This window comes from Solea senegalensis, linkage group LG5 (assembly GCF_019176455.1).
Source record: "Solea senegalensis isolate Sse05_10M linkage group LG5, IFAPA_SoseM_1, whole genome shotgun sequence".
NCBI classification, from domain to species: domain Eukaryota; kingdom Metazoa; phylum Chordata; class Actinopteri; order Pleuronectiformes; family Soleidae; genus Solea; species Solea senegalensis.
Window position 1 is genome coordinate 17,314,325 of NC_058025.1, and position 16,096 is coordinate 17,330,420.

The window sequence follows — 16,096 nt, forward strand, 5'->3', positions numbered from 1 at the left end:
GAAATTGCAGTTTGAGGTTTTTCTCTCTCACACGGTGAACATCGGCCTCCCTGCCACTCTGTGTAGACAGAGGTGTGCCTCACATTTAGTTAAGCTCTATGTAATGATACCGCATTATACTGCCTTATTCTCTGGCTCATTTGTTACACCATCATTTCTTTTTTTGGGCCTCATTGTCTATTTGTCGCTTTATGCAAGTCTTTATATGAGCCATTGCTAATGTGTCATTTTTTTTCAAATCTAATCATCTTGTGCACCTAGTAAGCCATACAAGACCTCACATTCATTCATTCATTCCTCTTTTTTTTTTCATTCATACGTATTTCCCTCCTTCTGGCTCAGATGTTTTGTTATCCTTAAACGATAGGGGAGTGTGTCCACACCATGTGAAACTCTGCGACCTTGACAGAAGTTTGCTCTCTCTGAGTCATTTCTCTGGTTGTCAATGTGTCTGTCCTTCAGTGAATTTTAGGAAGCATAGTGATATCTGTTGTCTACACAAAACGCCTCTAAACTGCACACAATTCGTCCGTGTTCATCACCATTCAGCTTTTCACCTGTGGTGCTAATTTGCCACTCGGATTAAAAAAAGAAAATCTGAAAATAAAAATTGGCACAGGGCTTGTATTTATGGAGCGCTGGTCCCAATCCAATCTGCAACCTGTAGTTGTTGGCGATGCAAGTGAGTTATCACCCCTAGTTTGAGATGAAAACAGAACGGGTAACCATAGAAACTCATGGAGAATGGCCTTTAAACTAACAGGATTAGAGTGAAAGCGAGTGGCTCTGCTCCATTTCTGTTTTTGTTTTGTTTCCGTCGTTATTTGTGCATATTTAAGATTAAACACTCCATATACCCTTGCCACGAGAGCAAAACAAGGGCCCTACATAGCCACTATGGCTCATTAAGTACCAACATAATGCCTCACAGACGATGGTTCCTGTGTGGATTGTCACTTGAATTTCACATTTGGCCATCAAAGCCCGTGCTTGCTGGATGAGTAATGACTGTAACCGCTCTATTTCTATGTCTCTGTGCTCTATGCTCTGTCTGTCTGTCTGTCTATCCCTCCCTCTGTCTCCTTCTGTCTTTTATTTCTCAGGGTTTTCTGCATGTAAGTTGATGAATGGGGGCTCTCTGAGAACAACCAGTCTGGAGGATTCAGCAGCACTGGTTTAGAGAATACTGTGCCAATTTTTTTACTGTAAAAATGTTTTTCTTTCTTCCTTTCTTTCTTCCTTCCTTCCTTCATTTTTTATAAACCACTTTAATGTTTCTGTTGGACTTGCAATTTTGTCTGTAGCAAGTTGGAAATGTTCTGTTGTCTGAGAATCTGTTTTGCTTGTTGATGATACTTCCAAAAATTATACAATTGATAAATTATAATTTATTATGTGTAAACCTGTTGTGATGACCTGCCTCATTGTGGATGCATGACCAAGGAAAGAATATACTCAATGAATATAATATACTCTGTATTATTGTTACAGTAAAAAAAAAAAAGGATGTTTGTTTGTTTTCTTTTGTTTCATTTTTTGGGGTTTTATATTTGCAAGGGAATCTGTTTGAAAGTGTCTGATTTATGACTTAAGTTGACTCAGAATCAGGGCTGGTCAATTGTGTTTTTTTGTCCTCTTTTTTTATATCAAAGGCTGTAGATTCAGAAAAGGTTTGAAATGTGAAAGATGTACAGCCATTCATGGATTCACTGGTCACCCTGACTTATGTGACAAACATATGATCCAGCTCTTGACAGCAGGTAGTTTTTAAGGATGGACGATGCATTTCCACCTCCACTGTACAAAAATTAAACCAAATTATTCTGAATACGAGTGCTGATAATGATATCCTGTGCTGGTGATGAATCATGGAGTACAGCTGCGACATTGAGGTACCACCTGACTTACTGCAAATTAGTCGTGTCAGTCATGATTAGCTCGATGTTTAAACCTTCTGAAGTGTGAAAGACTTTAAGACGTATTCTACTGCCAGCCACCAGGGGGTGAACAAGAGGGTTGGAGTTATTCTAATGAGGAGCTGCCATTTCCCCAGTCTTCATTTACAGTGTCTGATTGGTCAGCCTTTGTGTTAGCGCTCTGGCCTGTCCATCCTCTCATAACATCACATCATCACATGTGGAGGAGGGCGCACGCTAAAGAGGACATTTTATTTGACGGCTTTCAGGTTGTATCCAATTATGAAAGATCATGACATATACTATAATGACGCTTTGAAAAGTCTTCTTCATCTCGTTCTGGCTGTGCAGTCGATGAGACTATCGAAAACCACAGGGAATATGATTGTTACAGCCAGTATTCAGTTAGCAGGCGCTCACACCAAACGTTGTACACAAACCAAAGTTCCATACATTTTATAGTCGGTTAACTGTGTGGCTTGTTCCTGGTTGGAAGCAGCGGTATTAACCCCCCCCCTCCTAAAAAATCTGATGATGTCAGTCTTTGTACACGCAGAATGCAATTTGAAATTTAAAATATGAAATGCAGAAGGGTATGCTGGTAAGAAAGTGTTGTTACCTTCAGCTGCTCGGCGTCCAGTCTTCAATCATCTGAGCCTGGAGTGTTGTGTTTACCCCACAAAAGCATGGTAGTGGTATCGACCACTGCACTCTCACTAAGAGAGATGTTTTTCCTCCATAAGATGTTAAACTCAACCCTTTAAAAAGCCTGTCTGCGACAGAACCGTCGTTGTTAAGGGAAGCGAAACATATTTGGTTGAGCACACTGTGCTACCCCACATCATATCTGGCAGCTGTCAAATTTGCACAGCAATCACCTGTTGACCTTTAATTTTATTTTATTTTTTTCAGCATCACGACTCCGATGCCTCTTGCCTTACATTAACTCTCAGCTTCTGCCTACATACACTATTCTCTCTCTCTCTCTCTCTTTTGTCTAATGCCACTCTTTCACTGTGACCTGACACCTGCTTGGTAGCATCAGCTTGTGTGAGTGAATGCGTGCGTGCGCGTGTGTGTGTCATAAGTGCGTGCTTCTCTATATAAGTGGGTGTAAACATGCACATTTCTACATTACCTCGTCAAAGTGGTGAGATTTTAAATCAAATTTGGTGCTCCCCAATTCACACGATCCTGATCTTACAGATGGTATTTAGGTATCAGGAAACTGGCTTTTTGTTTTGATCTCAGCAGCTCAGTATACTATTATAAATTCCAGGGAAGATTTATCTTATCCAAAGCGGAGAGGCAGCGGTGCTGCAGCTGTGGTCACTTGCTGCTTTCCAGTTTGTCAGGGTTGTAATTTCAATACATTTGTGCTGCAGCCACATCCTGCAGGTTTTTCCTCCTTTTCACAGTCTTGTTGATAACCTGGTCTCTAATTCACTGTAAAGATAGCTGTCATTGTGACACTAAAGATTTCAGTGCGAGGTCCAGTTGTCCCTCACGGCTGCAAAGAATATGTTAGCTTTTTTGTTTGTTTGTTTGTTTGTTTTCCTCCGAATGAACGGACAATTCCCATTGTCCCCTTGTGCCGTTTGTTCGGGATGAATGTCTCCTCTGTATCATTTCTTTAAACAGACTTTGTTTAATTGGAATGAGAAAATCTCTGTGGTGTAAAACAGTTGATACAAGATCATCGCTTCTATACATAAATATACATATTATATATATATTCAAAGACAAAGCATAGCATATAAAGAGTAACACTTTGATCTTTTTTAAGAATGTATTTTGATTATGTAAATGAGCACTATGATTCTGCTTTAAAATCCTGAAAAAAAGAACAAAAAAGCCTATTCTATAAGGTGTCTCGCATATCTTTTAGGTATGGGGATAAAACAGCAGCATTAAATAAATGCATGGTGATCTCTGTCCTAAAAAAAAAGAAAAAGAAAAAGAGAAGCTCTGTCTATTTACCAGCACTGTGTCAGTCAGTGAGACTGTATTGTGAGACCCGTTCCACAGGAGGCTTTGGATGCTTAAAAAAAGAAAAAAAAAAGAAAAACTTTTTGGAGGGAGTTTCTTTTTCTGTGTTTGCATATTGCTGCTATGACCAACTCTGATCCAAACAGCCTCTGCTATAATGACCTTTGTTGTGTATTTAAATAAGGATATTCCATTTTAATGCGTCATCTGCAAGGACTTTGCATTTACTCACAAATAAAAAGAAACATTTACAGAATATGTCAACACAGTCGCTTGGTTTGTGTGTCTTGTTTAAGTGGAATAAGGCAGGCTGGAGAAGTGTGTCCCTACACTGGAGCGTTTTAGTTTGAAGGTCAGATTTATTGTAAATAAAGTGCTTTTGCAGTAAACAGGTCACATGCTTCCTCTCCTCTTCTTGTCCTTCTGGTTGTCATGGCTCAGCGAGTTGGCACTTGGAGCTTGCTGAAATTCCTTTCAGTGCCATAGCAACCTGTCAACAAAACAAGCCACTCAAACTTCACATGGAGATTCTGATTGGTGGCGGGCGCGGCAGCAGTGGCCTGTCTGATGAACAAAATGAGTTTGACCCTCCTATACTGAGCAAGATAGGTTGCATGGACACATTGTCTCGGTCAAATACAGTGCAGTCAGTGATTTCACTCGCAGCATAAATGTTTTACCAGCAGGTTTGTTGTAGATGAGAAATGTCATGTATATGTAAATGCAGCCGAATTTGCATTTTATTATCTTTACATTGGTGTTCACCATTAATCTGACTCAAAGTCATGGTTTATGGGAAGAAGTTGGCAGAGGAGATGCTGATGCCTTCTGTGCTGGAAGATGATGACGCAGAAACAGAAAGTGAGAAGCTGCAGCTGGGGGAGGTAGGACGCACCGACCAACCAGCCAAACTCTTGAACAAGGGAAGTGTGAATGTCTAGGAAAAGCAGGTGAAGCGAGGATACAGCACTATTCAGAAGCAAAATATACTGATATGATCTAACACTTTGGCAAAATATTGTTACTGCTACTGCAACACTACATTAATCTAATGAGTTATGAAATGGCAACAAAAAAAAAGGCTTTAAATGTTGAGAAATCCCCAGAGAAGTTATTGTTACGCTGAGTAATCAAAGAGATCTCAGGCTTTATAGTACCGATGTATGTGGGCTCACTATTTGGCAAGCAACAAATCACTGCTGCCCTTTGTATCTAATGTATTTTTACATCTACTGTTTTTATTCATTCATTCATTCATGCCTATTGATTTTCTTTCTCCAAAAGTTAACAGCAGATTGATTGACAGTTAAAATTTTACATTACACAACAGTAACAGTAAATGAAAGGCAAGCAATATCATGGTAAAACCATTGTATCCAAGTTGTATGGGATATGAGTGATGATGAATTTCATCTTAATAATACGGAAACGGCCTTTACTAATTCTCATTGCCAAGCGTAAAACCTGGATATTACTTAGGAAATATTATGTAATTAATGTAATATTGTCTCCTTTTTAACAAACTATTTTACCAGGCTACAAATTGCATCATAAAAAAATGATGGTATTGTTACTGTACTGTGATGTAAAATGTTACCAGCTGACAGGATCAGTTGCAGCAGGTCATTTTACAGCAATGCAGAAACATTATGACATGTTCAATAAGTCTCTGGTCCTGTTATTTTCAAAATGTTTGAGCTCGCCTGACTTAGAGAAAAACACAGTTTCTGTTTCAGAAAGTTAAAGAGAGATGTGAAGAAAGTTACAGAGTTAAGTCATTCAAAGAGTGGGCATCAGTTCTATCCTGGCAGATCATGCAAATCCATCAAATCCATCAAATCGCTTCACTCAGGCTGTGGCAGCAGCACGCAGCTTTTGACTCAGCTTACTTTCCTCATCCATCCAGCAAAGAGGGAGCCGGACAGAGGTCAAAACGCGTGGGCTACAAGACCAGCCCTCGAGTCTTGATGGGAATGTTTCAGACAGAGGTGAAATAGAGGGTGAAGAGGATGGTGAGGAGGGGAAACAGAATGGAGAGGTGGAGCCTGGAGAAGTAGAGCATGCGATCTCTGATGAAGACTACGACACAGATTTGGAGCTTGGAGGTAAAAAATAAGTTGGTTTTATGATAGAGAAAATGAGATAAATTTGGTGGTTTAATGGTTGTATTAGAAACAGGTGTGATATCCCCTCATTTAAAATGCAAAGCAAAAAAATCATGCATTTCTTTATACCCAGATCAAAAAAGTAGATTTTTGTAGTCATTACCTTTAAAGGTGAAAAGATGAGGCAAAGTCCCGTCTGATAATCTTTAATCTACTTTGTTTGCTTTACAAAAAAAAAACCAGAAACTCCTATTCTGCATATAAATGATTACCACTCACTCTTGGTGTCAGGCTTCTTTTTCATAGTGGTGAAACCATCTGAATAGGAACTTCTGTCAGGGTGATATCAGCCTCAAGGGAGTTTTCAATATCTCACACAGCAGACGTCTCACATCTCTTCTTTTTCAAAAAGATATTGATGGCGAACAGTTCAGTCAGACTCTACAGCTGCACTGTCTTCATTTATGTTGCAGGTGAGGAGGAGGCATTCGACCCCACGGGGCTCGCGTCTTACACGGCGGTGTGTGAAATGTTACATGTGGTACCTGCTTCTTACTTCATGCGACACATGAAAGACAGTGAGCTGACCATGACGCATCGTGGACTTGGGCCTCAGGTACTTCAGTCATAAGTTAGAGATGTGCATAAAAATGACTGGAAAGGAGTGAAAATCTTGTATAAAAAATGAGGTTAGTGTGCGGTTCTGGAAAGTGAAGCCAATGCTTGTGTTCTCCTCAGGCGGTTTAGGGTTATTTTCCTCGTCTACTCCCCACTTGATATAATAGCATCAATCAGTCTTGTATGAAGTACCTTCAAGGGACAAAAGAGTAAAAGAACAAGAATCTTACCAGAGAAGGACTTTGATAGAAGTTGAAGTCACTTTTTATAATTGTACTATACTCAAAAATATTTTTCTGATATAAAATGTGCTTAAGTTTTAGAAGTAAAAGTATTCAAAAAAGTCTTTCAACTGGAAGGTTGTGGGTTCAATTTCTGGCTCTGATAGTCTATAATGTGTCCTTGAGCAAGACACTTGTGTGAATGGGTATGAAAGATGGGTGAATGGCAGAACTATAGTGTAAAGCAGCTATAATATCTCTATATATAAATACATTACCAACTCTTCTTCCTCTGATTTTATTTGGTAGTAACGAGTAACAAAGATAGTTAGAGGACATGTAGTGGAATAAAGGTAAAAGTTGCTAGAAATATAAATAAGAAAGTAAAGTACAGATAAGTGAAGTTATGTTACAACACTGGCATCAGTGAACACCTTTCTGAGGAGTTTATGGACTTTTATTTCACCTTCCCACAAGTTGCCAAAAAGAAATCAGAAATGGATTCCAATTCTAGTTTCCAGTTTCTCAACAGGATTAGAAAAATAAATTGTTAATAGGTTTAAAAAAGGTTTATTCCCTGTCCTAAGCCATTATGTTTTTATACATTGCTTACATAATGTGTCATGTGAGAAAGCTTCATCTTGCCCTCATCAGAAAAGCGTCACCTCTGCAAACACGTTCTAATCGAACTCTCATTATCTCATTAATTCAAAGTCACGTTCTCCTCCAGGGGACAGCACTGAGCACATGAAGAAAAGAGTGGGCCTCTATGCTTCAAGTGCTGCTTCGAGGGGTTTTCGGCCTGTCCGTAGGAAATAGATTTATGCATGTACATATCTTTGTTGTACACTTAACATATAATATTGTGTTGGTACATCCTGTTACATAGCTCTCACCAGCACGTTCAAGTAGAATACTTCACCCCCAAAATGAGCGCACGATGTGGGTTTTAGATTATAAATGACAACACGATTTATCTCTTATAACCCAAATACAACATTGATTTTATTGTGTTGCCTTAGAAAACATAATAAATATTGTAATTTTAAACACTTCTCATTTTTCAATTTCAATTGATGAAAAATTGCTCTGTACATCTCTGCCACCAACACAGGTTGACTATTTTTCTGGCTACCAGAGCTCAATGTTGCTGTACGTTAAAGCTGTGACAGGTCTTAACAAGCCTTCTCCCACAATTACTGACAAAATAATGTCATTTCGATAGATTGAATTGGATTTTCACTTGTAAATCACATGTAACTTGTGCACCTGCAAAATTATAGTTATTTCACGTCTTGGACTCTTAGGTCTTACCAAAGGATACAGGGCATGCATTTGAACATGTTATCACCGGATCAGGTTTTTACCTGCTTTTTTTTTTTAAACACTTAAGTTAACATAAAGGTTGATCCACTTAACGTTCTCATTAGCCATTCTGGATATTATAATTTCTGTGTTCAGCGAGCTTCAATTTTGACCCACGCCTCCGCACACTCACTACTGCTTCATTTGTTGTCTCATGCTGTATTTATATTCTCTCTCTTTCGCTTTCTCTCTCTCTATCTCTTTTCTCTGCATATACAACACAATGCCTCTTTTAAACGTGATGCAGAAATGGAAGTACACTGCTGGGGAAACTGAAGAATTTCACGTTGACAGCAGGTTGCTTGTGTGTTTGCAGGGCACCAAAGCACTGGCGGTTCCCCTGGTAACCAACACTTCAATACAGAGCCTGAACCTGCGAGATAATTGGATGGAAGGAATGGGCGGAGCTGCTATAGCTGAGATGTTAAAAGAAAATTGTTACATTACAGGTGGTTTTACTGGGCACCCATGCACGCATACATTCTCTTTTCCTTCTCCCTGTATTGTGTCGCGTCTTTCTTTTCTAGTTGGCAGTTACGTGTGCTTTTATTCCAGGAAACACACTATCACACAATTTCGTTGGAATCTACTGTAGATTTGATGAATGGTTTTCAAAGGGGGAACATCAGTTGGCATTGGTGTGATTGATATTTATTCAATTTGATATCTATTTCTTTTTTTTTATTATATGTAAGATGTCTTGTTTCGACAAAAGTGCCACCTGCACGCCCACTTGTAAGACCCCCTCTCCTCAATTACATACCACAGCAATTGATTTAACATTGAGAGCTCCTTTTTTTTTTTTATACAGTTACATGTGCATTTGGAGAATTTATAAGCAGATTCATGGAGATTGTCCTCTGTGGTTCGGCAGAGATGAATACATGTGTGTCCACATGTGTCCTTATATCAACATTTCACTCAACATTCCCCTCGTTTTAGTGCTATAGGAAAATTCACCAAAATTTGAATTAGAATCATAAATGATCAGTCTACTTCAATTGTTTCCAAGAGCAACTCTTACAACCTGCAGGTTGACCGCCTTATCACACGCAGAGGCAGAAAATTCACATTTTACACTTACTGTCAATTTAGAGTCTCAAATTATAGCCCCAATCTGCATGTCATTGGACTATGAGAGGAAGACGGGATACCAGAAGAGAACCCACGCACACATAGGATTTTTTTTTTTTTGCTGTTAACCACCATCACCACTGCCTTGTAGCCACAAATTATATCAGTGAAAGTCAAAAATATCAGTCTGCTGGAGGCATTGAATTAGAGGGTGAGCAATCAGTAGGAATCATCAAGTTTTTCATGGTAATACATCCAATATACAGTAGTGTATTTGAGCTATTTCAGTCTCAACCAAAGTCATGGGATGACTGAAACAGCCAAGCTGTCAGCTTAGCTTTGAACGGTAGGTATGATATAAAAATTATAAAGGTTTTCCATTAAATTGTGAAACACATTTCTTTTGAAGTACTTTATCTTCAAAACAATGTTGTCCATGTTCCCTCCCCGACGGCATTTCCTCAAAATGTGGAGCTAATGGATGAAAATGATGTCAAAAAAGTTTGAGACTTAACTTTAAGTAACACAAATGGAATTGGATGTTTCTTGTATATACTGTATATTAATAATTTCTGAATAGTCTTTGGGTCTGGAAAGTAAAGCCGAATGTGAGAGTGCTTGAAAGAAATCTTTTTGAAGGGTGTGAATTTACTAGCTGATAAAAGGTTTGTATGAGAAAATCACCTGACTTCTCACTTAATAATAGTAATAATAATAATAACAACTTATATTCTTCTATAAATGTCTATTGTGTCTTTCACAAAACCTAAGGTCGCTATACAAGGAACAGTAGTAGGAAAAACCAAGCGAAACAAAAACACGAACAAAAACCAAATCAACTTGACTCATAACTATCAGTCAAGATGAGTTTATGGTCTCAAGCATTCATTTCAGGTGCTTAATACAGCATGATGTCCATGAAATTGTCTTTGACCCGTAACCTGCATATTTGTTCTGTCAATCCCAGAGGTTGACCTATCCAACAACAATCTTGGGGATTACGGGGCCAGAGCCATAGCTGGTATGTTGAAGGAGAACAGCACCCTGGTGAGCCTTAATCTGTCAGGAAACCTTTTCACAGAGCAGTCAGCCGAACACCTGGGCCCAGCTCTCATCGCTAACGCCAAGCTGCAGCACCTCGACATCAGCCACAATGCTCTGGGAGAACGGGCAGGTATAGCACCGCCATACGTTTTTACATGGTCATATTTTTCAGCTTCACAGGTCCCATTCGTGTTGAGTTCAAAGAATTGCAATTTAGATTATTATTTTAGCTTATTTTCCATAAGCAGCACCCGATAAGTGAATTTCAGGGTAAAGAAAGATTACATCACCACTGTGTGTAACTTCAATTAGTTACACAGGGCAATACACACAATGTGAGTAATGAGGTGCAAATTGGTCCTAGCTTCTTTAAACAGGATGCATTCAGTGTTTTTGATTTGAAGAGCAGAACCAAGCTTGTGGACATTCAAACGTTACATCAGGATGTGATTGTTGAACAGCTTACTCCAAAACCAAAGGGATTAAGAAGCTGTTTGAACAACATCTACAGTTCTATTTTCAGGTTTCGCACAACATTGTGAAACTTGGCTGCAGGGATTTGCATTACTCTTGTATGTTATAATAAGTTCTGACTCACAGTCTGCATTTCAGGTCAACGCAAAAGTGTCAGGGGTCCAACTTTTGTCAGATTTGTAATGGTGTTGTACTATTGATATCATGCATTAAAAATAACTCCCTATTTTTTTACTATATTACCACTGATGGGAGCTCAGCAGTAGAGGCGAACTGTCTTTCAACTCAAAGGTTGTGAGTTTGATTCCTAGCTCTGGTAGTCTACACGCCGATGTGTCCTTGGGCAAGACACTTAACCCCATGTTGCTCCTGACGGCTGTGCCGGCAGCGTGTGCATGGGTTTGAAAGATGTGTGATAGAAAAAGCTGCACATACAGTAGATGCGCTGTAGGTGACTAGGCAAACATTGTAGTGTAAAGCAGCTTTGAGTGGTCGCCAAGGCTACAAAAGCGCCATATAATACCGACCATTTACCACATTTCGCTTTAAGAGACCAGACATAGGTCATCCAATAATAAATGAGCAAAAACAAAAATCACCATTAAAGTGCAGCAAGTGAGCTGTTAAAACCATTTCAATGTAATTTACATTGAGGAATAAATACATTGACATAAACAGTACTTCTAAAACATCGGAATGTCCTTTCCATTAAACTCAAATATTTTTTTTCACTTCGATTTTATTCATAAATTTGATATAAACATAAGATAAAGTATAATATAATTCAGCCTTATATCACTAACATTAATATTTATAAGCAAAACTGTATGCTTAATATAATGTACAACTAGGTGAGCGAATACAAATCCTCTATCGCATCTATCTTATTAAATGATGATTAAATATTACAGAATATGGAAATCCCTTCACACCGGTTAGTTTCATTTTATATTTCGACTATTTATATTATTACCGGTATCGGCGATTACAACGTTTATTGGGGAGATGTTCCCCTAAAAGCAGTAATACTTTGCCATAATTGCGCAGCCATTATCTCTAAGCAGGCGTAGGACAACAGACGGCAGCAGATTGTGGCATTCAAAGGTCAAGAGCATTCCGCCCTCATTAAAAATGCTTTTAATTATCATGTGGATGAGCTTTTGTGACAGGCACCTTCTAAAAGAATGACGGACCAGAATGCACTCAGCATTTAATGTAGGTATAGCTGAAAATAAATCTGTCTGCGAGGAGGTGGACGTCACCACATCTAATTGCCATATGCTAGCCTTCTGATTCATCAGCACACGTTCAGTTCTGTTCCGTCGCCTGCGGAAATATCAAAGTACATCCTCATGTGTTTTGAGCGCAACCTTCCATATACACATCGTTAGACCTTGGGAAAATGTATGCCACGGACACACTGGAACGTTTGGTGTAACTGCTTCTTCAGCCAAGCACAGTATGAGAGTCTTTTCCTGTGATTACTAACCACTGAGAGTGTGTATCTTTATTCTTTATAATGAAGTGAGAGAGGTGATGATGGGAATCTTTCTCTTTGCAATCACTGCCTCTACAGTCCTCACTCACCGGTGCTTTTATTCCAGGAAACACACTATCACACAATTTCATTGGAACCTACTGTAGATTTGATGAATGGTTTTCAAAGGGGGAACATCAGTTGGCATTGGTGGGATTGATATTTATTCAATTTGATATCTATTTGAAATCTTTTTTTTTTATAAATATGTAAGATGTCTTGGTTTTTTTTTCCTAAATCTTAAGGGGCAATCCTCGGCAACTCTCTGTCAGAGAACACAGGGTTGAAATCACTAAGTCTGGCCTGGAACTGCCTTCGAGGGAGAGGAGCTGTAATGTTGGCCAATGGTCTTGGGGTAATGCACCATGAAATCAGTGTTTGAACACTATATTAGTTTTTGAATGCATGCAAGATTGGAGGTGGATCTATGGGTACATCATTGAAAGATTTGATTTTGAGCTTCTCAGCATTCAATATTCAATAACAAATGTTGACACATTCCTCATATGATATGGATTTATTTGGACAGCTAAACATTTAAGTGTTAAAACTCCAGTAGTGTCCATAATCCAAGTATAATATCTTATTCTGTAAAAGATCCCATATGCATGTCATAATGTGATTGCAAAAAAAACCTGCTAGTCTTGTGTTCATCGAACGTCTCGCCGCAAGAAAGGCAGTAATTCCTTTTTTCCCTTTTCCATATCTTGATGACCGAGATGGTTTGAGCAACTCTAATCACTCACCTGCTCTGACAATTTCATTGATTCAAGTCCTGAAGGCTCATAAATTCAAGATTTATACTACTCACTCACTTTAAATCAAGGTGTGCTTTTGGTCTTCAGTTAATCTCATTAGGGAACTTGCTCAAATGTTTACTGCATTTTGCAATGGTCATACCCAAACCCATGCACTTCTCTTTTCTTTTTGTTTTTTTGATTGTTTTTTTCAGGGGAACATTTCCCTCAAAAAAGTGGATCTGTCTTTTAATGGCTTCGGGACAGAGGGAGCCATTGCTTTAGGGCAAGCTCTGAAAGAGAATGACATTTTGGAGGAGTTAAATTTGAGGTATGTGTCCTTTTTTCCAATCTTGGTAACTGATAATCAGATTAGCTGCCAGTAAAAAGAGACCAGCGGCTGCAACTTCACTTAAGAGAATTCTGTCTTACATCCTAAATTAGTGCAAATGACATAGTTTACCTTGTTTGGTAAGAGACAAAACTAAAACCATATATCCTCTGTTGAGGTCAGGAAAATCTTAACCTTTGGCCACAAAGATGAAGTCATTTGATTCCCTCTTGAAGACAATAAAGTTTGCTTTACAAATTTTACACACGGATGAACAATTCCATTAAAAAAGAAAACTTCACATTCCCTCTCCGTCCTGCTCACTTTTTTATCAAATCTTTTGTTTTCTTGCCTTTGTTGTCGCCACAGTAACAACAGAATACCCCCTGAAGGAGCCATCCGCCTCGCCGTGGGCCTCAAAGTAAACAAGACAATCAAATCGCTGAACGTAAGCTGTTGAAAAGAGATTGGTTCTAGCTTCCGAAGCACAGGGAGATGCATCTGTGGATAAAATGGGATAAATAAATGGATCACTGTGCTTTGTTTAAATGTCGACACCCGAGCTCATCCGAACAGACGGGAAAAACAGAAAGTAACCGAAGCAGAAGACACAAAACTAAGTTACAGTCTTAGCATTTGAATTAAAATGGTGTTCGGATGTTTAATTGCACAAAAGACTCAAAATATCAAAACACTACTGACAGCACATAGGATGTTTCCCATCTTTATGTTGAGTTAAGCTAAACCTGATGTCATTGACGTTGTTTTTTATCTAGCTTTTGGATAACTACACATAATTCCTAATTCACATTATGAATGTATTTTTGTTAGCTGGAAATTTATTCAATAACAAACAATCCAACCTCACAGAGAAACAGAATTTTGATTAAGTTTTTTAGCATAGAATAGAATACAATAGAATAGAATATGGCTACACCAAGAGGAATTATTTTTAGTAAAATACTTTATTACTGCACTACTATAAATACACCTCTGTTGAAATGTTAATATATGTATATATATATATATATATATATGTATATATATGTATATTATTTTATTTTTTTTTTATGTTATGTTTACATCTGGCCAGATGGGCAGGAACCCCATCCAGCCTGCTGGATGCTATGGTATCCTCAAGTCTATACGGGATAACCCAGATTCCGCCATGGAAACATTAGACTTTACTGTGAGTCAGACGTTTCCTCATTTCATCTTTATGAATGTTCATTTCTTCACATGCAGCAGAAAAACAACCTAATCACTTGGGTCTCTCTGTGTGTAACTTGTTCTAGGGCATCGCAGTGAACCAGGATTTTCAAGACTTGTATGCAACAGCTAAAGAAATATCCCCGGCGCTTACAATAAATCATGGGAGCAGAATTGGCACATTCACAAAAGCAAATGCTTGAGAAGTGTTACTGTAATTGCTGCACTTTTATGATATAAATGATGGAAGGAGTCTTGTCAAAGACCGGTGGATTATTTATTTTTTTTATCAACACGCAAATCAGAGGCATGGATCGCTGGGAGGATGTTCTTTTGTATTTTGTTTTTTTTTCCAAAAAGCTGTCATTTATAAAAGAAAAAAAAAGGCCCACAACAGCATAAATTAATAAAAAGTATCAGGCATAAATTAAAGTTGTAAAATATCCAATCAAATGGAAATAAGGTTATTTCAAGGGGAGTTTGTTTATTTTATAAAAAAGGAACGTTACATTCACAGCTTTTGTGTCACTTCAGCGTTTGAAATGTGGTGTTGCCGAAGTCATTGAACACGGGTGTACAATACAGGTATTGAGTCTGATTCTTTTTAGGTATGATCTGATGTGATGTTATATAATGTCAGTGGGTAGAATGATAGAGAGGATCAGAGAGCACCACATTGTGTATGAAAAGAACTGAAAGTGGGTTGAACAAAAAGGATTTAAGTACCGCATGACGAGTCTGATAGAGAAACCAGCTGTGAGAGACACGGTTAGATAAGAGGCCAAACAAGACAAAACAGAGCAGTCATTTGGTGATGTATGCCTCCTGTATACGCCATAACATTTCATATAATAATAATAACAATAATAATAATAATAACATTAAGAATAATCATAATAAAACACCAAAAATATCTGATAACAACACTTCAGACCTATTTATGAACAATGCTTTTGTTTGTTGCATTGTTATTTTATGTGTCGTGCGACTTGAAATGTTATATTCTGCAAAAACTATATGGCTCAATAGAAATGATATATAATGTTTTTGCCCTGTAACATTTATATGATGTTGGTTAAAGTGAAAATATGTCAAAACAAACAAATACTGAAGTACCTATAATAGTCGAAAAGTATTAGAGCAACTCAAAAAATTAGTAGTTTAGATTTGATTTGATTTAAAGTTTAGTATGTGAACTTTCATTTTAGCTCTATACACTATATATGTATATATATTTACATATATACAATTTATATTTTTTAAATTGTTTAAATATATGTTTCTTCGTCTGATAATACAAATAGTATCTAAGATATTATGCATAAACCACATACCGCATAAATAAAAAGTGATAAAAATAATGATGCAATGATTGTACACGTAGTACTTTCGACATAAAGTTTCAGAAGTAAAGTTTACGTTGTCATCTTGTCTTTCACGCTCAACTACTCGGGTCTGATCGATCGATCGTGCGTT

At 38.0% G+C, this 16,096-nt stretch overlaps 2 protein-coding genes across 4 annotated transcripts in view; both read left to right on the plus strand.

Moving 5' to 3' along the window:
• Positions 1-4,163, plus strand: part of nos1 (nitric oxide synthase 1 (neuronal)) — a 41,141-nt gene extending 36,978 nt beyond the window's left edge. For all 3 annotated transcript variants that reach the window (XM_044026409.1, XM_044026410.1, XM_044026411.1), the window contains one exon: positions 1,104-4,163. In XM_044026409.1, coding sequence (XP_043882344.1) covers positions 1,104-1,119 — 16 coding nt within the window. In that variant the 3' untranslated portion in view covers positions 1,120-4,163. The remainder of the gene's footprint in view (positions 1-1,103) is intronic.
• Positions 4,164-4,405: 242 nt separating this feature from the next.
• lrrc74b (leucine rich repeat containing 74B) lies at positions 4,406-15,929 on the plus strand. The gene is made up of 10 exons (XM_044026412.1): positions 4,406-4,789; positions 5,812-6,010; positions 6,484-6,626; positions 8,531-8,663; positions 10,256-10,462; positions 12,589-12,698; positions 13,296-13,411; positions 13,781-13,859; positions 14,505-14,600; positions 14,707-15,929. Exons 1-10 carry the CDS (start codon positions 4,691-4,693, stop codon positions 14,821-14,823), a joined length of 1,299 nt encoding a protein of 432 aa, XP_043882347.1. The 5' UTR covers positions 4,406-4,690; the 3' UTR covers positions 14,824-15,929.
• Positions 15,930-16,096: the final 167 nt, after the last annotated feature.

Excerpts from the sequence above, each read along its gene's own strand:
- lrrc74b (XM_044026412.1), top strand. The coding sequence starts at position 4,691 with ATGGTTTATGGGAAGAAGTTGGCAGAGGAGATGCTGATGCCTTCTGTG. Across the intron at positions 6,011-6,483 it reads CACAGATTTGGAGCTTGGAG|GTGAGGAGGAGGCATTCGAC; the intron begins GTAAAAAATAAG and ends TTTATGTTGCAG. Across the intron at positions 6,627-8,530 it reads ATCGTGGACTTGGGCCTCAG|GGCACCAAAGCACTGGCGGT; the intron begins GTACTTCAGTCA and ends GTGTGTTTGCAG.